General features: G+C 44.3%; 1 protein-coding gene across 9 annotated transcripts in view; it reads right to left on the minus strand.

The window, feature by feature from the left end:
• Positions 1-9,683: 9,683 nt before the first annotated feature.
• Positions 9,684-23,991, minus strand: part of ERG (ETS transcription factor ERG) — a 135,748-nt gene continuing 121,440 nt past the window's right edge. For 6 of the 9 annotated variants that reach the window (XM_069012822.1, XM_069013280.1, XM_069013209.1 and 3 more), the window contains 6 exons: positions 23,507-23,587; positions 21,488-21,559; positions 16,387-16,455; positions 15,994-16,050; positions 14,453-14,500; positions 9,684-11,708 (listed from right to left, as the gene is read on the minus strand). In XM_069012822.1, the coding sequence (XP_068868923.1) occupies positions 11,188-11,708; positions 14,453-14,500; positions 15,994-16,050; positions 16,387-16,455; positions 21,488-21,559; positions 23,507-23,587 (848 nt within the window). In that variant the 3' untranslated portion in view covers positions 9,684-11,187. The remainder of the gene's footprint in view (positions 11,709-14,452; positions 14,501-15,993; positions 16,051-16,386; positions 16,456-21,487; positions 21,560-23,506; positions 23,588-23,991) is intronic. The other 3 variants (XM_069013138.1, XM_069013066.1, XM_069012987.1) reach the window with 3 other exon arrangements.

The raw sequence follows: 23,991 nt of genomic DNA on the forward strand, positions 1-23,991 counted from the left end.
ACAGATAAAAAGCTTTCTTCAATGGGTTATAGAAATTGCAAGGAAAAATAATCTCACCAAAAGTTACTTTCATTAGTTTTATCCTTTTAATCATGGAAATATTTCTATAATTATCATTATGTAGAAACATTCACATTTAAAAAACCCCTTAAAACATGGTCTAAATTACCAGGCAGACTCTCTATTCATAAATTTATGGGCTATGTTGCTCAAATGAAAAAATAATTAACTTCTGAGTAAAAACCCTAATGATGTCAATTTTGCTACGGCAGATAATGTCAGCATGCAGGAAGATTAATCCCAATATTGCATATTTGTTTTTCTCATTGCCTCGGAAATAAAACACAGGATGTAAAGGGAGGGAGGAGGGGGGGAGGAACGTTTTCATCCTAGGAAAAGATATCCCCTCCTGCTGCACATTCCAAGCAGGTGATAACTCCATTTTCCCTCTGCTGTTGTTGCCCATAACCTCGAGTCCAAGCAGGGTCTGCCCAGGGCAGGATGCTCCAGAGGGTTATGGAAGTGAGGGATGGACACTGCCCTGGAGGGACCTGGTGGAATTTCGCACAAATAGGAACATATCCAGGGTGCCGAGCGGCTCAGTTTCGGTGAATCCTAGTGCCATCTTTTGGGAGAAATGGGAATATGCCTTGAGCAGCAAATGTGACCTGACACATCCGAGGAGAGGGAGCTCTGGCTCTGGGGAGTCCCTGCGGTGAGCCCAGTGCCACCCACACCGCAGGGACCTCCTGAGGGGACAGCAAAAGGGCAGGATCTTTGGTGTTGTACCCGCAGTGACTACAGCAACAGCATAAAACCAGCCCAGGGCACTGACTGCAGCATTACCAGCCCTTGCTGCCTTCATGTCCCACTCTCAGGCTCCTCTGCCTCTCCTTCAGCTGTCCTGGTGATGCCATGAAGATTTTTGCCTTTTCTTTTATACCCCTGTTATACCTTTTTACAACTTCTGTATTCCTAGTGCTTTTTGCCTACATTCTTGGACTTGTTTGTCAAGCTGAGAGACTCAACATTTTAGAAGCTTCGTAGCCAGGGATCAGTGTGCCCCAGAGCCCAAGGTCCTCTCCAGAACACATTCTGTAAACCAAGATAGAACCATCCAGGGAAGGTTCCTTGGGGAGGGGGGCTCACTTGAGCCTCTCATTGGGGAATCTTTGATAGATCTGCTAATTAGTAACACCTAGAATGATATACCCGACCTTTTGGGATATACTCAGTTGGGTGCATCTCGATGCACATGACCTGGATGTGTGCACCTAAGGATCCTTAAAATAAATACCAAGGTAAAATCCCTTTTCCCCTTCTAAATGTGTTTGACTCTTGATTTTAAGACCAGGAAAAGGCATCACTGGGGCACCAGGTTCAGCACCACAGCCTGCTCCAGCCTGGGAGAAGGGCACAACGCAGACCTTCAAACAGAAACTTCAGGGAGCATCCTAAAATATCCTGTGCCTCCAGCTCTCACTGGCAACAGCACTGTAGGAGGAAAGAGGTGAGGGGAGAGAGTTTGGGTAAAACCTGTGCTGCAAAACACAGCACCCAAAACACCTCTTAAAAACCACTTGGTGAAACCCTGCAGAGTTCTGGTGTGGGAATGATGAGATGACCGGGGAGACTTTACCCGGGAGCACTGGGGGCATGGACATTCCACACGTGTGTGAAATGTTTTCCAGACCCTTCCCCTGCTCCATTCCCTTCTCTGGACATGCTCCAGCCCCTCAATGTCCTTTTGGAAGTGAGGGGTCCAAAACCGGACACAGCACTCAGGGTATGGCCTCAGCAGTGCCCAGCACAGAGGGACAGTCTCTGCCCTGTCCTGCTGGCCACACTATTCCTGATCCAGGCCAAGATGCCATTGGCCTCCTTGGCCACCTGGGCACACGCTGGCTCCCATCCAGCCAGCTCTCAGCCCACCTTCACATACCACCCCTGTGCTTTTTAAAACAGATTTTGTGTTTTATTTGCCGGAGAGAAAAACTCCTGGTGCCTTGCACAGCCACAGCTCCATGAGCAATAGGGATTGATCAATCAGGAGTTGACTGATCCCATCAACACGACGAGAGGACAGCGTCTCAAGCTGCAGCAGGGAAAGTTTAGGTTGGACATTAGGAGCCTGTCTGAGTTCAAGAAGAATTTGGACAATGCTCTCAAGCACAGGGTGGTATTCCTGGGGTGTCCTGTGCAGGGCCAGGAGTTGGACTGGATGATCGTGGTGGGTCCCTCCAACTCAGCGTATTCTATGATTTTTTTATGGTGGCATTTTCCCCCAACCCCATGGCTGCCTTTGCTGGAGGGAGGCTCACCCCAGCGCTGTGCTCTCAGCTTCAAGCCCTTCCAAAGGAATGTGACTTTCTTAAATGACAAAGCACCAGAGAGGGATTTCTGGAATGTCTCAGGAACATAAATCCCATCGGTCTATCAGATTTGAGAGCCTAAGTTGCTTTCGGTCTTTTGGAAACCTCATCATCAGTCAGCTCACATTCACTTCACTACGTTTTGCCAGGTATTCTGACTAAATACAGCTGCTTTACTTCTTCCAATTTCTCTGCTTTTACACTGTGCCAAAATAGGGGAAAAAAGGGCACAGTAAAATCAATGACTCTCTGTAACATAACCCTGCCCCTGTGCCCAGGTGAGAGCCCACCTGCAGAGCTGCCCCAGCCCTGGGGCCCAGCACAGGGAGGACGTGGAGCTGCTGGAGAGAGGCCAGAGGAGGCTCCAGGATGAGCAGAGGGATGGAGCAGCTCTGCTGGGAGGAAAGGCTGCCAGAGCTGGGATTGTTCAGCCTGGAGAGGAGAAGCTTTGGGGTGAGCTCAGGGTGGCCTTGCAGGGCCTGAAGGAGCTGCAGGAAAGCTGGAGAGAGACAATTGCCAAGGGCTGGAGGGCCAGGAGCCAGGGAATGGCTTCCCAGTGCCAGAGGGCAGGGCTGGATGGGAGATTGGGCAGGAATTGTTCCCTGGGAGGGTGGGCAGGCCCTGGCACAGGGTGCCCAGAGCAGCTGGGGCTGCCCCTGGATCCCTGGCAGTGCCCAAGGCCAGGCTGGACATTGGGGCTTGGAGCAGCCTGGGACAGTGGAAGATGTCCCTGCCATGGCAGGGTGGGCTGGATGAACTTTCAGGTCCTTCCAACCCAAACCATTCTATGATTCTATTCTGAGTGAAGCCCACCAGACATTTTTGAGAAATAGGTGACTGAATCACGAACCAAACACCTCAGCTTTTGTCCAAAGCAGAGAAACAGAAATCCAGCAGTAACTGGGAGCACTAGCCAAGTCTCAGCTCAAGAGCTGTTCAGAAGTGACAGTGGAACATCAAACATATTAAAGTAGTGACTGGTCTCCCACTTCAAAACCTTCTGTGCTAAAACCTTCCTCTGATCTGCACTGAGTAGGAAAAGGAGAGAATATTGGATTTGTCACAGAGCAGGAGAAACACACGCACACACAGAGTATGAATGAAACTTTGCTGGTTTTTGGTGTACAATTAAAATAACAAGAGTGAACAAAGCCGTTTGCAGAATGCTAAGCCAGCACTTTGTACAGCTCGTGACAAAACAACAGAGATGTATGGTCTGATGCTTTCATACAGTCTGCAGTGACTGATTATATACTCCCCATTTAGCATTGCAATACATTTAATTGTTGAGGTAAGTGGTTAAAGAAATGAAAAACGCTGGTTAGCTCATTTTGCACAGCACTCGTCAGCGGCTGGAGCTGGATATTACATTCCCAGTGCAAATTACCAGCATTGGCAGGGCTATTTTACAGCTGTTCCGTCTGCAGCCTGCATTGTAATGAAGTCGTGACATGAAATGTTTGTGGAAATTGCAATGAAATGTTAGCTGAAAATATATTAAAGTGGTAAGTGTAGAAAGAGAAATGAAGTACAACATTTACCCGCTCCAGCGTTGCCTCGGCTCAGGCTGCTGCTTCAGCCCAGATGAGCTGACCTGCCTCCTCCTACCCAATTGCACATCACAGCTGCTCTACAGCTCATCCTTTGGGCTCAGTCTTTGAACTAAACCTGACCTTATTTACTTTTTAAGCCTCCTTTTTGTTCTCCTGAACCTCTAAATTCCCTCGAGCTCATGGTCTTATTTTCTTCTCTCTTTCTGCAAACCCTCCTGACAGCCAGCTGCTATTTCCTTCCCCACATCCCTCAGATCCATCTCACTTTCCATGGTTAGACAGGAAAATGAGCTGTTTGGGTTTCCCTGGCCATTGGAGCCTCCCTGGCATCCCTCATCCTGTGGAATTCCCCTTTTTCTGAGGGTGAGGGAGGCTGAGCTAAGTCAACCTCTTTGGTTGCTGCCCTCGTTGTCAGCCCGTGTTTTGATGCTCTGGTTGGCTCCCTGTTTGCTGACAGCTCAGAGTTGACCTCGTGTCACCATCATCAAATCAGGTCAGCAGCACCAAGGAACCCCTGCAAGGATGTATTAAACGCCACTTCCATCCCCTGCCATAAATTATTAATAAGGTGTCAGTGTCATGGCACTTTGCTACCCCTCTGACAGCACTTCAGAACTCTTTTTCTTCTTCTTTACACCTCCATTTTTGCCTATTTCTCATATTTTTCCTTCCCAAGCCCTGCTGATAAAATCTCTCTCATTTCCCTGCATCCTTGGCTGTATGTCCCCTCTCCTGTCACCTCCAGCACTTTAATCTTCCAGGAACAGCCAAGGTAATTTTCACACCTGTTTTGAGAATCACACCCTCCTCCAAGGCCTATGTGCCACTTGCTGGAGTCCTGATTTTCTGTCTTTTCCTTGGAAACCTGTGGTGGGAGGTTTACAGCTTGCTTACAGCCATGCAAAGGCACTTGGAATTTTTCCATATTTGTAACCAGCAGCCATTCAGACACTCCAGTCCCTTGGGGAGCCAGGCTATGAGCTGCGTCTCTGTGCACAGTGTCCAAGGACCTTCCACATATTTCCTGGATTTATCCTCAGCGTACGCTGGAAGAATTTAAAAAAATACCATCCTCCCCTCTTTGAAGAAAGAGCTGGAGTGGAAAATGTTCAGCCTAGTCTTGGTAGAAAATACAGAATTTTCCAGCATTTATTAGCCTTGTGTATTTAAAGATAGGAGCACTTCAAAGCAGCATCTGTTAGTCATGATCTGTATTTACCCTCTCCAGCACAATGGGATCCGACTCATGGCTGGGTCATGGGAATGCCATTCCCATCCCAGCAAACTGAAATGTGTGCATGTACCAGACCAGTTTCTGCAATTTCTGGGAACTAGACAGCATGAGGGGATTTTTCAACCATAAAACAAATGAATATTTTGATTCCCCCCCCCGTTTCCCCCCCTTCCCCTTGTATTTTGAGTACACTAATGCAGGTGAACATACCCCTCCCCAACCCACGGGGGAAAAGGGACATTATTTCTAAAACTGACCATTCCAGTGCCCAGTGTGGTTGCAGAAATACTGGAGAGCTTCACAAGCCCCCCAGCTCTTCTCCATGAGGGTGAGGAAAAGTGGTCTTTGAAGCCCACTCTTATTGCTGCAGCCCTGTGCCCATGTGTCAGGTGGCCAAAGGATCTACACGGCTGTTTTGTGACACAAACTGGGAGTTTTGCAAAAATATGTGAAAGAATTGAGTAAAAGACGTGCCTAAAACTTAAAACTGGCCTTTCACATTCTCTCAGAACTGCTTGAAAGCCTCAAAGTGCCACGGCAATGATTTAGTCCAAGTGCTTGTGCCTGTTTAAGAACCCTGTATCCAATCTGGCATCTGGATATGGAATTTGGGGACGTGGTTTTGGGGTGACGCTGGTGGTGCTGGGGTGTCAGTGGGAAAGGATGATCTTGAAGGTCTCTTCCAGCCTTGATGATCCTGCAATCCTGTGATTTTCAGCAGAGCAGATTTGAAGTTTTCTGTGGAGAAAAATGATACCTCCAGCACAAAGAAAATTGGAAATGTATAGGCACTTCTTTGGGGCAGGATGAGCTGGTGGAACCAAGTGCAGCAAGTTCACCCCAAGAGTTTGGAAAAACCTTCCCAGTGGTCTGCTGGTGGAGACACCTGAGAAAAGGAGGCTTCTTCAGCTCATGAGAAGGAAATTCCAAAGAAAAAGGGACATGGAAATCCATCTTTTAGCTGCTCAAGCTGCTCACATTTCAGCCAGGTGGGACTACAAGTGCATCAGCTGCTTGACTGGGGAGAACAGACTCCAGTGGGATGGAGGGGCAGTCAGAAAAGTCCTAGATGGGCATGGTTTAGACAGGAGGAGACATCAGGACTGGCAATGTGCAGAAATGGGGGGGAAAAAAGGAAAAAAACCAAAAGAAAAAGAAGCAGGGCCCGTTAACAATTGTCAGAGAAGAAGAGGGATAGGTTTGTGAAGTGGAATATGTCTAAGCTTGGCAAACACCCAGTCAAAGGGAGCGTGATAAGAAACCACAAATATTTGGAAAGCCGTAAGCACTGAGGCAGGCGAGGAGCTCCGGAGGGTGATGCATGGGGATGCAGTCAGAAGGAACTGCAAAATACAAAAATGGCAGGAAAACATAAAAAAAACAACCCCTCTTTGACAATGAGATGTGTTGGGCTTTGTGTTACGGGATTAGGTGGAAATATGGAAATACCCTGGAATGGAGACCTTTTCAAAGGAGGTTAAGGAAACATCAGTGAGTGTACAGAAGAAAATAGTTCTGTTTCAGTGAGGGGGATGGATGGGGTTTCCCAAGCAGAATTCCTCACTGCTTCCAGGACTGTGCACAGAAAATCGTTCTGCCCTTAGGTTTTTATAAAATACATGTGGACCAATATTCTGGCACACAACCCCAAAATTTTCTGAGCCTGGTTTTGAGAAGTCCTCAGTCCAGTGATTTAAAAGGACATCTCAGGGCAATTCCTGCCCTAAGAACCCTGGGCGTTTTATTAGTTTTCTTGAAAATATGTGCCCTTTTCAAAAAATGCTGGGAAGGGAGCCGACAAGAAAGATGGAGAGGGACATTTCACAAGAGCCTGGAGTGCCAGGACAAGGAGGAATGGCTTCAAACTGCCAGAGGGCAGGGCTGGATGGGATATTACGAAGAAATTGTTGACTGTGAGGGTGGGCAGGCCCTGGCACAGGGTGCCCAGAGCAGCTGGGGCTGCCCCTGGATCCCTGGCAGTGCCCAAGGCCAGGCTGGACATTGGGGCTTGGAGCAGCCTGGCACAGTGGAAGGTGTCCCTGTTGGAACCTTTATTTCCCTTCCAACCCAAACCATTCTGTGATGCTATGAAATTAAATTTTGAAACAATTTCCCACATTCCAGTTGGCCCAATATCCTCATTAACCAGCTCAAAATATCCTCATTTACCTTTCTTCAAGCACAGCTCATGCTGGGTCATGCTCTGAGGTCCTTCCAGCTGCCAGTGCCTCCAAGGAGAGGTCACAGCACCCCGGGGACAGCAGCAGAGCCAGGACACTTGGGAGGATGCAGGCAGGATCTGCTGTGAAGATATTCAAGCACTCCCACCACTGCCCAGAGAGGGAATGAAGAATTTGTGTTGCATCAGGAGGTAAAATTCAGTCAGGAATTAACTGAACCTTGTGGATGGATGAGGTGCCCTTCTGACTAACCAGAAATTTAGGTCACCAGAGACTATTCCTTTGGTGTGACCAAAACTTGAGATCATGGGCTCAACAATCTATAATACAGGTAAAGTGGGTGGATTTTTTTACCCTTAATACATTTGTAATTAGAAATTTATTTTAAAATTGTATCTTATCTGGGGCAAGAAACAGTCTGAGATAGAAAAATTTGCAGAAGAAAAGTCTAAATCCCTGATGATCCCTGTGTTTCTGTGGGCAGTTAGAAAGGCTTGTGGAATGTGAGGCACCAAACATGCGCTCTTCAGAACATGGGTAAAGTCTGAGCTTGGCCAACAACTGACTTTAAAAGAAACTCTAACTTAAATAAAGGGCCAAAGTTATCAATATTGTCGACTTGTGCAAATGTGGGCTCATCAGGACCGTGTTGTCCAGGTGCTAAATGGCAAAGAGAAGGTCCAGCCAAGGTCTTGGGGTTTGTCTGTGCCTCTGTATGAACATCTCTCATGGTTTGGACACGGAGTTCCTCAGCTCTGGCTGATCTGGGCTCATCCCTTGTCATGGTCACAGGGAGACCCTACAAATAATCCCAGTGCAGCAGTAGTAGGGTCTCTCCATCCTTCACTACCCTCTTGCAAAATCCGTGTTTTCCAAGGCTCCTGGAAGGCAGTGAAGGAAGGTGTAGCTCTACAGTGGGTGACCATGGCTCACCAGTGAGCCTCCCGTGGCCAGCTCAAGGACTTTGCTCTTCACACGAGGGGACTCCATCAGGCCATCTGCTGTGCTCCATCCCTGTGCCAGGATGAGGACCCCAATGCCAGGATGTTGCTCCCATTGCACAGGACAGCAGCCAGGCAGCACAATCTGGAAATCCTGCAGGCAGCCCTGAGACCACTGGGGATGCTTTGGAGGCCTCCAGGCACGTGCTTGCCAATCTAAACAAAGACCTTATTTAAATCTGGATTTTTAGGCTTTAATTAAAAGCGGGTTCAAAAATGCACTTACCATTTTGGGGTGGAAGCACACATGAAGCAGATAGTGGGGATCTGTAGATTTATTTCCACTGAAAGGCAAATCATTATCTTTATAGTCACACGTACGTGTGCCTGCCATAACTCCATAACTTTCTAGAACAGTGACTAACCTTTTCCATGAGTTTTTTTCTTTTTTTGAAATACAGACTTACAGTGCTTATTTCCCTGCTCAGGTCTCACGTACTGGTAACACAATCCTGTGCTTATAAACTGCCACCCAGACACCCCTAACACAGGGGCCTGGTGAGTTGGCTCCCATTGCTCTCCGAAAAACGGATATCCAGAACATTTCCTATAAAACCTAAAACCACACCCGTTTTGCCTGGGAAAAAAAGAGACAAAAGAACAGCAAAAAGGAGGGATACAGAAGGCTGAGCTGTCTGGGATTCCTGCAGCAAACACTGTGGAGAGCCACTCATAAATGTCAGGGCTAATTTTCCAGACCAGTTCTTCAGATGGTGTTGGGAAAGAATGGAGTGATGCCAGTTCTGGAGCCCAGGGTACAGAGTGGGAAGCCTCTGAAGCTAGAAGAGAAAAATAAAAACTCCTGCCCTTTGTAAACAGCCAGGATGGATTGCCATGACAAATGAACAAGCTGCCATACACTCCATTCTAAAGCAGGGAATAATGGAAATTATTCATTATTCACTTTATTTACTAATAATGATACTGAATGTATTGAGGGCAAGGGGGCATGGTAATTCAACACATGATTCAGGAGGAAGATAAATCTCAGGCTGGGATTTTGCAGCATAACGTGATAATTTCTGAGTATCAATACTCTTCCTTAGAGGCCTCCCTTAGGCTTCATTTCCAGTCTTGGGCGTGGAGCTGTCGATGAATTAATTGGGATTAACTGAGGAGAAGCTCAGCACAGGAATGGCAAGGCACTGTTAAAGAAGGGCTGGAAGTGTTTTAGCAGAACTGTCTGGAAAAGAAGACACACAGCACCTGTGCACTTCAAACTTAGGCTGTTTGCTGCTGCATTTTCACAACCCAGAACTCCTGGCCTATTTTAACCTGGCGAGTAGCAGATCTGACATGGGTGTCCCACACAGAAAATGCAAATACAAATGCAAACCACAGTGTCAATCTGAATTGCCATGCTAGGCCAAGCTTATTTTATTACATACATTCTGCAATCTAAGGACTAATATGTTCATAATGTAAACATTAAGCATACAGAGTTTAAATTCAAGGCCACGATAGTTTTTTGGATTGTCCCTTTTTTTTGTGTGTGTGTGTGTGTGTGTGTGTCTTTGGTTGGCCGAGATCAACTCGTAGTGTATAAATGCATAAGTTATATAATAATTATATAAAAAGGAAAAAAAAAATAACACTGAACTTGTATACTTCATTCTGACAAACGCACAGCGTTCGCGACTCGATAAGAAAAACTGGCGCCCGCCTAACAAAAATACTCAGGTGATTTCTGATTTTGGCAGTCAAGGGTTGTCTCTTGCTCTAACCAATAGGAAACAAACTCCCTTTGTAATGATGAGGTTCTAACTGGCAACTTTTAAATATCAAACACAATTCCAGTTTTGCTTTTTTTTTCTTCCCTAAAAAAAAAAAAGAGATGCATGTTCTGATTTCTCGCTTCTTCTGCTTTTCCCTTTTTACCACTTTTTATTACTACTGAATCAAGTCTGTTCCTCCTGAAATACTGGGAATGGTATAATACTGAGCAATATGTTTCACAAGTCCAAACAAATGTTTCTTCATAGTCCCAACACAACAAAGTTTTCAGTCTTTTCAGTCTCTACTGGTCAAGAAGTTTCTTTCCTCCCCTTCTCACCACCTTCATCCTCCTCCTTCTCCTTCCTGCTTCCTCTGTCAGGTGCAGGCCACTGATCTACAATCATACACTTGCCCTCCAGCACATTCTCATTTCCCACGTTTGGCTCAGGGTTCCTGTAAAACTGCCAAGGAATCTGAAAGTTTGGGTTGTCTTCACAGTTTGAGCAGCTGATTCGCTCTGATGAACGGATCTCATTTCATTTTACCTACACCACTGCAGTTCTATTCCAAATCAGCTTCCACACTAACCAGTCTCTTCTGTTGATATGTTTCTATTTTTAAATACAGATAGGCTTTTTATTTCTTTCTTTTTTTTTCCTTTTCCCTCTCTTTTGTAATGATCCCTATACTGGATGTTAGGTCACTATAGACTTATCCTTATATTGCTGTAGTATAGTCCCAGTTTTGCACTAGCATGATACCAAACTTTACACACAAGCTTATCAACTTTTTAAGACCACCAGCTTCCATAGGTTTTCCTTATCATTTCATGCTTCTACCTACAATAGTCTATTGTTATTTGGTCCACAGAGTCGATGCCCATATACATTACATTTTAGTATCTTAATACTTCTTGGATATTTCCTTTTAAATCCCTACTACAAAGAGTCTTTTTGACATCTATTTTTAACGTGTTTTTTGGTGTTTTTTTTTTTTCCCAGCCAAACCTTCACTTGTCTCTTTAGGCACTTTTAATTCGAGTACTCCAACAGAGTTCATTGCGATTCCTCAGGGAGCGGATCCCCACGAGAAGCGTCTTTGCTTTGCCTGGTGTTTATTTTCCCACCCCACTTAGTAGTAGGTGCCAAGATGAGAAGGCATATGAGCAGCTGGCAGCCTGGTGTTGGGGTAGATCCCTCCAGTCGGCGAATTCCAGTACGGATTGGGGGCAGCAAAAAAGCTGGAGGATGTTACGGGCAAGGCAGGGGGGTGGGGAGCTACAAAGTTCATCTTCTGCGGGTGCGCGTGGTACGAGCTCATGTAGGGCAGGTCTGACGGGTATTTGTACATGGACGACTCCGGGGGGTGAGGCTGCAGGGCCTGGGCGATGCCGTGGAAGTCGAATTTGTAGGCGTAGCGCTTGCCGTGCACCTTGGTCATGATGTTCTTGTCGTAGTAGTAGCGGAGGGCGCGGCTGAGCTTGTCGTAGTTCATGTTGGGCTTGCTCTTGCGCTCGCCCCAGCGCCGCGCCACCTCGTCGGGGTCCGTCATCTTGAACTCGCCGTTGGTGCCCTCCCAGGTGATGCAGTTGGAGTTGGAGCTGTCCGACAGCAGCTCCAGCAGGAACTGCCACAGCTGGATCTGCCCGCTCCCTGCGGGGAGGAACAGAGCGGGAATGTCAGGGGTAGCATTAATAATGTCAAGGCATCAATCCTGCAGGCTCTCCCCGAGGACCCCATTAGGAAATGTTGTGATGTCGCCTCCTAATTCTTACTATTAACCAGTCCCCCTCCTCCCAGGACCGCCTCATGAAACCCTAAAGAGCAGGGATAATTGTAATGTGTCGTGTTTTCCCTCATGTGAGTGGCAGAATGCCATTCCATGGAGCTTTAATTGTTACCTAATGTCATTCAGCGCAGACAATTGATGGGGAAATAATACAGCGCTCATTTAGGAAACTAATCTCTAAAGTTCAGCACAAACAGCTTTCGCTTGCGTAACATTCTGCTTGTTCTCACAGCATTATGTTGTAACTAAATGTTCTCTGCTATGGAATGAGCCCACACAAAATGGAGAAGTTTAGAGCAAGCTGGGCCTGTGCCAAACCATATCATCCCTTTGCAGCATTTGGGGAAATGCAGAGCGGAAACTTATTAGCTTGCTGTTGCACTGCATACAACCAGAGGGCAAAACAATTGCAAGAACAGTGAAAAGGTCCATAAAATACATTCTTGTCATCATTCTGCTTCGAATGAGTTTAAATGATTATTTTACATGAAGACATAAAATGTTGCTGTTGTATTTTTCTCTCTCTCTGCCAATTCCACTGCAAAAAGAAAATAGCTAAGTCTGCTGTTAACTTCGCAAAAGTGAGGTAGGGCAACAAAATTTGACCATTTTAGACAAGTGGAAGTAGATTTCCAAGGGCCTTGCCACTGATAATCATGTTAGAAGCTTAGCATTTCTTAACAAAGCAGCACTGAAATGATGCAAAATGCAGCTGAAGCAGCTTGCGACGCAATCTGTTTCACAAGCACAGTGTCAGCAGAATTTGCCAACCAGCCTGGATGTGCTAACTCTGAACTGCATCTCTGACCAGGAATTGGTTGGGTTTCTTTCTTTTTTTTTATCCAAACCAGCTCTGTGGGTATAATAAACAAGCTTTTCTTTAGAAAGCTTATAGTAGCAATTACAATATCGAGCTAGAGCAGCATCTGAAACCCATTAGCAGTTTATACTTCAGTGCAACTGAAACCCATATTCATTTAAATTGTATTTATCCAAACTGGCCTTAATGAATTTCTTCTGTTCCATTAACATGCATTAAATAAACAAACAAACAAAAGAATCTGTGGTATGAGCAAGGCATGCAAGTTTTAATACACGAAACATAACAAGAGGATTAGGCTTTGAAAATCAATAAACAGTTCAGCACTGGACAAAACACAAATTTTTGAATAAGCAATCCAACATATGTTCTAACATAAACACTTGCCTTCCAAATGTAATATATAGTCCTATGAAAATAAATGGTTGCTGTCAATTTCCTTTTAATGAGAGAGTAATTCCACCGATTTATAAACACACAAAACATGTGAAAGCACAGGAATGATGGCATGGAGGAATTCCATATCCAAATGTTAAAAAAGCATCCCAATCCAGATTGTGTTAGTGTCATCCACAGTAATGAAGTCTACCAAATGGACACTTGATAAAATTTGAAAAGCCATGATTTATGAACAAATTAAAGGGATGTAGGCCCCCACTTCCAGTTAAGACCAGTGTTGCCTGGAAACCCCCACTGCCTCAGGCCATTTGGAAAATCCACCCTTAACACATACTTAATTACTTTCCTGCCACACAAAGCTGTTTAGAAAGTCAGCTAATCTAGAACTGTGCTCAATGTCACCTGGGAGAAAGTGAAAGGAAACGGATCAGCATTTTGCCAATTTCAGGCCATGAAAAGCCATAGGTCGTTGTAAAAAGAACCACCAGTCACTGGGGGCTGAGGAGATCCGTGTGGAACATGGAATGCACTGCCCTGGGGCTGTCCAGGCAAGGGATGCAAGTGGAACACACAGTGTCAGTGCCTTGTGGTGGCTTGTGGTGGAAATAGTGGTGCTGTACAGCCACAGCGTGGCCTGCGGACTCAGAGCAGTGAAGTCTGCACAATTCCCCATCAGAGCTACTAAATCACCCAGCAGATCCCCTGTCTTCAGCAAAAACATGCTGGTCTGAGCTTGGACTCGATGATCCTTGAGGTGTTTCCCAACCTGAATGATTCTGTGAGTCTGTGATTCTCTTCTATGCTACACATCCCTATCCACAATGCACCCCGTTGCCTTCCTGAGGTGGGAGAACATTTTTGAAGTGTTTAACCCAATTATTCTTTGCAAGCAGATTATGCTTTCCTGGTTTTTTTTTTTATTTTTATTTTTCCTATATATTTCTGCTGGCTTGGGTTATTCATCCCAAAATTTTATATTCATCAAGGCCAGTATGATACTGTGTTGTGGATTAACAGAATCTGGGACACATCTGATGAAGATTGGTAAGAGATTTGCACCCTTCTGGAGGGGTAACTGGAGACCAGATGGGGTCTCTTACATCCCTTAACCAAATCCTGATGTTTAGGCAACTGAAGTGAACACCAGCTTTAAAGGCTGGATTCTTTGGAGGTCCTTTCCAACCTTAATGATTCTAAATTCCTCAGTCCCACCCTCGTGTAATTTAGAAACCTAATTCTACAACACACTGGGTATCATCAGCTCCCAGTAAATCACACTGAAGAGTGGGAAAATCAGTGACATCAACTCCCAGGTCTGGTCTTAAAGCTGAAGTGGGGATACTCAGCAGTGAAAGGAAAGCCACCTACATCAGTAAAACCCCTTCTCACCTGGATTTGCAAGTCGGCTGCTGGTCGGTCCAAGAATCTGATATGGATCTACAAAATTGTGAGAGAAAGATTTAAAATCATTCAACAATGATGGCAAATACTTCTGTTATTATTGTTTAACCTTGTAATGGGCAGTGTGCACTGCCTGATGGGACAGCAGGTCCAACACCTAAGCAATTTTCTCTCTCTGCATGGCAACATTTGCATGTTTTCCTTTCCAACTCCGTGTGCAAGGATATATCTTTGCCTTTTGTTATGTATTAAATGCAGATGTATGTATTCAGAATGTAAGCTTTGTTATGAAGCATTCTGGTGGTGGAATCCCCATCCCTGGAGGTGTCCCAGGAAGGCCTGGAGGTGGCACTCAGTGCTCTGGGCTGGGGACAAGGTGGGCATTGGGCACAGCTGGGACTCGAGCCTGTGTCAGCCCCACAATGCCTGTAGCATCTTAGTATTTCCCTCTAGGAACTCCCTCTGGAAATGAAAACTTAGCTTGGTCTGAAGTCCAACAGGGAAAATGGCAAGGCTGTGACAGCAGGACCAAAGCCAAAGTGATGGGCTGCAAGCACTGAGTGACCCTGTCACTTCTACAGCCAACAGACAATCAGGTTACATGCCTTACACATTTAAATAATCTGTGCAGCTCACACACAGAGCCATTAAATGGCCCTCAGGACTTACATAAATCATCAGTATATTTCTAGGAAGATTCTCGTGGTTGGAAGGCCAGATTAGATAAAACACTGCTTGGGCAAAAATCAGTGTAATACTTCCCAGGCAGTCTGTGCAGGAGTTAACGAGACCTATTCATGCACAGTCTTGTTTAGTTACAACAAAAACCAGAATAATGATTTAAAATCCATGTGATAAAAACTGGCTCAGAGTCTTCTGAGCTAAGAATATCCTCTAAATCTCTTTTATTTCCTCCTTCTAACCTTTTGCTGTTAACAAAAGCCATGACTGACTCAGGACCTTTGTAGTGCTCTCCAGCTACCTGTCCAAAACGCAGCTGAATTTGCAATAAGGGATTAGGTCCCACCCCATGGATTTGCAGCTTTGAAAACACAGAAGGCCCCCATTTTGCTACACCAATACTTTCCAAACCCATCAACTTCTACTTTCTCCTCAGTTTCCCAACAGACTGAGAATCCCTCTAATATTCCTGTTGTGTTTCAGGAGCCAAATTCAAATGGGTTTCTGTAGGCTGTAATCCATTCTCTTTTTTTGGGCTCATGTACATTTTCCAGCTACAGGTATTTCAGCTCCTGGGGTCTTTTGACATCTCTACCTTCCACCTTTGCACCCACACTGTAGGTAGATTTTTTTAATAGCATTTTCATTCTGCAAGGTTGTCACTGCCTTTAAACATCACATTCATCCCAAATCCAGCTGCAGAGCCAACCCCATACACATCTGGGGTTTCAGGGGGTCTCCAGCTGGAGGGGTCTGAACCAGATTGTGCAGTCTGGCTGGTAGGTGAGAGCTGCCCTTCTCATCATGTTCAACAAACCCAGGCAGAATGCAAACCAAATGACACCCACCTAACTGAGGACGCTGGTCTTCTGTTTTGGGAACTGTTGAGGATGATGGCTGAGTAGCTGAAAAATGGGAAAAAAAACCCCCATGTAGTTATTTTTCCACTTAGGAAGTTGCTCACCAAACCTGTAAGAGATCCCTAGGCCTGGAACTCCTGCTGCTCTCTGCCCCAGGATAGACACAAGAGGATTTAAAGCTCACAAAAAGCTTTTTAAGGCTCTATGGTGATGGACTCGATGAAGTTTGACTTTAAGGAGGGATGTGGCTGCCCAGTGACACATCCCAGAATTGCCCATACAAATGGCTTTCCAAAAATGCACAGATAAAACCCCTCCAGAGCTCCTATAATTCCCTCTGTAGTCTAATCCATGTTTCCCCAGCTGTGCAGATGCTTTTACCTTTTGACTGAGGGCTGGGGTGGGTGTGACTCGTCCATGCTGATCTCCTGGCTTGCTCATAAGGCAAATCTGGGAAGGAAAAGGACACCTATTCATGCAGATATGGCATCAAGTGGTGATGTCCAGAAAGGGTAGGTTTAGGGGGGGGACTCAGGATTTGGGAAATTACTGAAATAGGAAGGGAATTCTTTGTTAAAACCTCCCAAATTCAGCATCTAGCAGTATTTCCTTGTAAGAAGACAGGCTTTAGTTGATTTATTCCTTTCTGCTTCTTGGGACAAGCTCCTTAAATTTACACATCTAAATTTTCATTTCCCTTTCTTTCATTTACTCGTTACTTCTATTTTATTTCAGTGCTTTAGCATATAAAAAAAATGAAAAAACTAAACCATAAAAGCTTTCTTCATAAAGCAAATGTAGTAAATTCAAATGTTTGGCTTACCCTTAGAAATCTTTGGCAGTTTCCTGTGCTTTTCCACGGCTGACTTTAACACATTAGCTAAAATTACTGCCAAAATCAGAGACTTATGGAACTTCCAGGATCTCAGGAAGGTAGCAGTGCCCACCTGGTGGAACTAAGTTGGTGCAGATGTCTTGACTCTCAACACTACTTGTGCTTTATTTCAGGGTTCATGTTTGGAAATGAGACCAGTTAGGAAGCAAAGAAACAACCCCAGACTGGCTCTGTGCAAGGCAGGTCTGCCCCTTTCCAAGCTCTGGGAGAAGCAGCATTGCATGGAAATAAAGTGTAAAGCGTGAAATGCATAACCAAATTGCCTTTAATTTATTTGGTCTGTTTGGCCTGCCAGCACTTCCACCTCCCAGAACCCTGCACTTCCAAACTTTTGCTTTTGCTGAGATTTGCAGTTGATCTTTGTACTGCATTTTCATAGTGAGTAACCTTGTATCCCTAATTTCTTGAGAACGAGTCCACAGCCTGGGAGAAAATCGTGTGCATTGTGCAGGTGCTCATCTCTGAGCAGAACACTGGTGTTCAGGTGAATCATTGTGACCTGCAGGTGTCCTGCCCAGGCTGAGATCAACACTGCTGTTTACTCAGAGACTTTACCACCTGGCAAAAAAACTCCAGAATTTCCCAATTATTCCAGTGGGTTCTGAGTTCTGTCTGTACAGAGGGGGCTCAGCTGTGGGAGGCTTGCGTGTCTCTTGTCCAGTCCTGACAGTTCCATGGCAGGTTCTCCATGGTAGGTTCTCCACCTCCTCTCTAGATTCCCTTGCCAGGCAGATTCTGGTGACATGAAGAACCTATTTTTCCCTCCAGTTTTTCCATTCCCTGCCCAGAAAGATGCTGTCCCAACCACAACTCCACCCACAATCTCATCTCCTTTCTCCTATCTCCTATCTCCCTTCTCCTCCCCCCCTTTCTCCTATTTTTGGATCTCCAAACTATCAGACACCTGTGCCCTGAGAGGACTGGGAGATGCTGTGTGTGCTTGTACTTGGTGGCACTTGAAACACATTTGGTACAAATTCAGTACAGTGAGAAAGATGTTTTGCCTTTTAACTCAACACATCACAAGATGATCTTTTGACTACGCCCTCTCCATGAAAAGAAAAATCCAGTTATCAGCTTTTCTCGAAATAGAGCGAAGTTCCAGCTTCATTCTTAGTTCAGCATCGTGCCTTGATAAACACGTTGTTATTCCAGATAAGTAGATCTGTTCTTGTCCAGGAGATATCAGCACAACATGTCCTTATCTTGGACAGATCGCTGATGGGAATGCTCCTGTTTGGAGAGACAAACCCCAGCCAGGTGTCCTTGAGCTCCTGAGAGCCTCATTGTGTTACTGTCACTGAAACCCTGTGTTCTGTTGTAAAGGTGACTGGAGAAACCCTCCTTTGTCACTGCAAGCCCTGCTCATTTCCCATTTTCTATTGTAGTGCCTTAACAATGGCAGTGCTTAATTACTCTCTCCAGAACTGCACCCCAGGATTTGGCTGATTCCCACTGAACATTATTTATTCCCCCTCCCTCCTCATTTTTGACCTTTTTCATGTCATCAAGTGATTGTCCCCAGGGTCTGCTTTTGCTCTCACATGAACAGTGCTTTGTTATGGGAAAGCTTCTTTGCAGTCTGGTTGAAATGTGACATTTAACTCAAAGGAAAGCCACAGAATAAGCCAACAAAACAGTTTCCTGAAAGAAAACGGAATTTCTGCAAAACCCCCTTTTTTCTGAATAAAAATTCTGACTTTGAAGACATCCATCAACCTTCAATTGTAAAAGATAAAATAAAACAATGCTCCCAAAATCACTACAGTTTTTTGTAGAAAATGTTTAGTTCTGCACAGAACAGAGACACCCTAAAACCAAACTGCAATTCCACAAGTAATTGTGTGAACACAGAAAGATGTTGACACAAAGCATTCTGTTTCCTAAGTGTCATTTTAAATGTGAGTTAGGTAAAAACACTGAAGTGAAGGAACTCCCCATGTCTGATATGTACTTTAGGACCTTTTCCTCTAGAGAAAATTAACATTTTATTTCTCCATCACACAGAGGATGGAAGAAATACTGAAATCATGGACCTTGTCAGGGAACAAAAAATCCCAGTTTTCATTCAAGTCCAGTGGAAAATAGACTCATTCCAGCCTTTGCCTAAAATCCTCTCAACTGGCCTAGCTTTTCTTGCAGGACACCAGGTCCCTCTGGCTGTATGTTACATGTTCACTTCTGCTGGGAATTACTGAGAGTTTGGGGCCTCTGGATTTTTGTTTGGTAATTGTTTCTATAGTTCTGCTTTGTTTTCTCATCCCTATTTGTGCTGGCATTCCCCAGTGCCACTGAGAGCTCCTGGGTGCCACAGTCTGCTTTAATGCCCCATGAAAATGTCTAATTTATTTGGAATATCCCTTCTTCTTAAACTGACACTAAGCAGGTGCTCTGTGACACTCTTTAATTTGATAATTATATCATGTTGCCTCAACCCCAGACCGTGATTTGAACAATTTCAAACCTCTGTATCTCTCAACATGCTCCAAAGATTTTTCCATATTCCCATGGCTTTCCCAGGCATTTCTAAGCACCTCTAAATTCAGCAGAGAGCCTTTTTGATAAGGGATGATTGACACAGCCTTCCATGCAAGGCCACACAGCTGGGGTATTTAATGGCACAGCCACATTTCCCATGTGGCTCTCCACTGTGGTTCTTCATTTGTTCACATTTTCCACTCTGGCCCACGAGCAGAGCAGTGGCTGTCACTGTGCCATAAATAAAGATGACTGTGTTAAGTTGCTCCTTCATGAGTGAAGGGGGCTCATTTGGAATCAGGAAGATATGCAAATAACTTGTGCCCTGTGCTGCATTTCTCAACTTGTATTTTCAGCTGTTAACATATTGCCAAGTGGTTTCTCCCTAATGAGCTTCCTGGGCACCTGGACAGGAATCCCTTAGAGGAATTTCTGGGTTTTAGTAACAACAAAATCACAGAATCACAGGATGGGTTGGGTTGGAAAGGACCTTAAGGATCATCTTGTTCTACCCCCTGCCATGGCAGGGACACCTTCCACTGTCCCAGGCTGCTCCAAGCCCCAATGTCCAGCCTGGCCTTGGGCACTGCCAGGGATCCAGGGGCAGCCCCAGCTGCTCTGGGCACCCTGTGCCAGGGCCTGCCCACCCTCCCAGGGAACAATTCCTGCCCGATCTCCCATCCAGCCCTGCCCTCTGGCACTGGGAAGCCATTCCCTGGCTCCTGGCCCTCCAGCCCTTGGCAATTGTCTCTCTCCAGCTTTCCTGCAGCTCCTTCAGGCCCTGCAAGGCCACACTGAAGTCACCCCAAAGCTTCCCCTCTCCAGGCTGAACAATCCCAACTTAAGATGTTCATTATTGGTCACAGGCTAATTAAGCAGTTCTTGATTTGTTTCTTATGATAGGCTGACTTAAATTCTATTGTAAACAGTTGTGGGGCATTTTGGTAAATGCCTTATGAAAGCCAAATTGTATGCATTGGATCAGCAGTTCCCTTTTTAGCCACTAATATAAACAAACAAATCTAGCAGGGTTTGATTTCCAAGGATCCAAACAGGTTGAATTTGTTGATGTAATTGCCTGGTAGTTGTTTCCTTATGTCTCTTTTCTAATTATCACTTAACAAACCTACAGACATGCATTTACACATGTGTACAAGTGTATATAAAATGGTTATCTGTATGTACCCTCCTGGATTCTACCCTAGAGCACAGATAAAATAATTGCTATTCAAAACCCCTCTTTTTAATGTGAGAATGTATCTCTGGACCAGAGCTCAGCCAATTCCAGTGCATGTCCCTTCAGAACACTTGGATTTATGCCTCTGGCTCAGTAGTGGATTTCCTTTAAATTTAGTATTTTGCTGTAGCTCCTCCTGATGTCCCTTAGTACTCAGCACTCATTATTGGAAAAGCAAATGTCCAGATGAGGCATTTTTCCAGCATTTTTTGTAGTGAAGGGTGATAAAAAGAAAATCTTTGGCTTCATAGCCATGTCCTCACCTTCTTTAATTATTCCCACTAGCCTTTCACAAATCACCACATCCACAACATTTTCACAGGCTTCAAAATTTTGAGCATTAAGAACTTCCTTATGTTTTGACTTTACTTATTTAAGACTCTTAAACTCACAATCAGATTGTTGTGGGTTTTGCTTGCCTCAAACGTAAGTAAAATGTAGATAGCAGGAGAAGCATGTATCCTGCATTTTTAGAGTATTTTTCCACAACAGACTTCAAATAAAAGGGCATTTTAGTTCCATTTTACAAACAGAGAGCTGAAGGGCATTGATCAGTGACTGTGCTGGGACAATGCAGCAGAACCAGTGAACAGAGCTCAGGTTTCTGATTCCCTGGTGCTTTAAAAAGTTGATACATTTGCTTCAAAGACAAAGATTTGTGGAAGAAATGGACTTATTAAACTGCTCTCTTTAATTATTTCACTCTACACAATTACATGGACACACACATATGTGATATAGGTACATAATGTGTGGGTTCCAAATAGAGCCTCGTATTTATGAAAGGGGAGTTGAAGGAGGAAAAGAATGAGATATTTCAAGAGATGAAATGAGTAAGATCACAGCACACAAAACGTGGTCATTGTTCATACCTGGCCTGGTTGTAATTCTTTGTGTTGCTTCTGGATAAACTGATGTGTTTGGAAAAATAAAAGTGGCACCTCCTGAAGAGAAAGAAAAGGACATAACACCTAAAGATTCATCTCCACAGTCCCTAAATCCACCAACGTTTTCCCTCCTGTAGTGTGAATGAATGAAGACTTGGAACAACTAATTTCTGCCTTAGGAGTGTTGTATATAAAGTTAATTCTAATAATCTTTACATCTATGTAAATCCATTCAAATTACTGGATAAAAATCTGTGAAAAATTAGTTTTAAGAAAGGAGTCTTGTCAAGTTCAGGAAATCCCTTCTACCTCAACCACCTCTACCTGGGCAGGTGGCTTTGTATCCTCTGAAATAAAACCTCTTTGCCTTCCTTAGTGCATTCCAAGAAAGGTTCACATTTTCAACAGAGACTTTTGGGTCAGACGCTCAGAAATCTCATGAATCTTCCTCAGAGTGAAAAAATGAAAAATATTGAGCTTGATGTAGGAAATGGAATCTCCCTTTTCTCAGGCATTGAAGTTGCTCTGACTTCCCCAATGGACTTCTAATGACCCTCTCCAGGAACATGAAAAAGGTCAATTACTGCTGATTTCAAGAACTTTTTTTCTAACTCTTTTGTGGTCCACTGAAAATTGAAACAACTAATTTTTCCGTATGCTGATGATCAGCATGGTATTATTCACACTCCCCAATAACAGATAACCTCATTTTGGTGAAATGAATTTCAGAATATCATTGTCAGTGCACACATAGAGAAAAAGATAACACACAGAACTGCTGAACAACACTTGGATATCTGTAAGTGGAAACTGCTTGGCAAATGAGAATCACAAAATCCAGAGATGGAAAAGACCATCACGTCCATCTATTTTTAAAAAGGACTTAAATCTTATTCCAAACCACATCAAAGTAAATGGGAAAATTTTTGTTGCCTTTGGTGGGGTTTGCAGCAGGCCTACAGCCCACAGCAGGACTTTGTTTGCCACTATGACCAGTGGCAAACCTCTAATCTCAGGGAAAAATCTTCTAATCCAGTGAATTTTGCTACGAAACTCACTCAGAGTGAAAAATGAAATAAATTATGAAAGAAGCATTGCAATCCAAGTTTTGTTGTCTTTTTTCTTTTGCATTATCCTTTGTATTATCTTTTTCCTTTCTCATAGAGAATTGTTATTTCTGGTCACTGTAGGTAACTAATACCCTCAGGCATGATCATGCAATATTCCAAACATCTTTTGTAGGGATATAAACCACATTATTGTAGGGATAAAAACCACATTATTTGTACAGTTCCATGCCATCCTCTGTTGCACAACTGTTAGAGCAAGCTAAAATAGATTCTGAATTATTTTCTTAAACATTTTAAGTTGCATCCTGAAAGACAGACAAGGCATGTGTCATCCTCCTACCTACACTCAACAATTTCCTGGGCCACATTAACAGAAGGGTGAATAGCAACAAAAACCATTTTACATTCAGATCAGACTTAGTGGCGATTACAACATCAGACTTAGTGGAAATTCCAGCTCAAGTCCCACACAGCCAGAAAATGAGATGAGCTAACTGCTTAAAGAGCAATTTTATTGATTTACATAATATTTACTGCATGGGAGGGGAGACACCCCCATTCCCCAGAGCCCAAACCACTTTTGAGCTCCAAGAAGCTTCTAGGGATCTGTGGAGTAGATCTGACAGTAGAATGAGACAGAAGGACCAAAAAAATCCTCAGGTGAAAGGCACCAAACCTGCAGTTTTATGCTGTGTCAGGGACCCCATTCTCTTGCAGGACACAAGAAACTTTTGCACCATTTTTGCACCATCTGGCCCTGCGTGATCTCACCTTTTCTCTGTGTGTCTGTGCAGAAAACACACAGACAGCAGGGAGGGGATTCTCTCGTCTCCCTCCTGATTTACCACTTCCATTTTTTAGCAAGCAGCCCATGGAAAGGAATCCTGTGCTTTTAGAAGATGACCTACAGCAGTGGGAGCAGTGCCAGCATTACCTGTGTTTCTAGCATGCATTAACCGTGGAGAGTTTTGTAAGGCCTTATCAACATCATCTGAAGTCAAATGTGGAAGAGGAGCTACAAAACAAAACAAAAAGCAACACCAAAATGTAAAAAAAATCGTGAATTATCTTTTTTAAACCATATTTTCCCCTGCCAGGATTGCCTGAATGTGAGTCTATCTAAACAGCCTGCAGTCTGGAGGGAGGTGTGTGGGCTACAGGGTAAATTAGAGCATTCATTTATCCAGTATCATCATTTATTATTATGAATGCACAAAATTTCTGGCTGGTTATTGACAGTGTGCGTGTGGAGGAGACTGCACCGCACTGGTGTTGCAATGCTTGGTGGTTTTTTCTCTAAAAACCATGTTTGTTTTAACTTCTTTAAACTGAGGCAAATTTTCCTCAAGCTTAGGTGAAAGCCCTCAAGCCAGGTAATCCCTAGTCCCTTTTTTCCCACTGAAATTCTAACCATGCACT

This window comes from Aphelocoma coerulescens, chromosome 1 (genome assembly GCF_041296385.1).
Source record: "Aphelocoma coerulescens isolate FSJ_1873_10779 chromosome 1, UR_Acoe_1.0, whole genome shotgun sequence".
Classification (NCBI taxonomy): domain Eukaryota; kingdom Metazoa; phylum Chordata; class Aves; order Passeriformes; family Corvidae; genus Aphelocoma; species Aphelocoma coerulescens.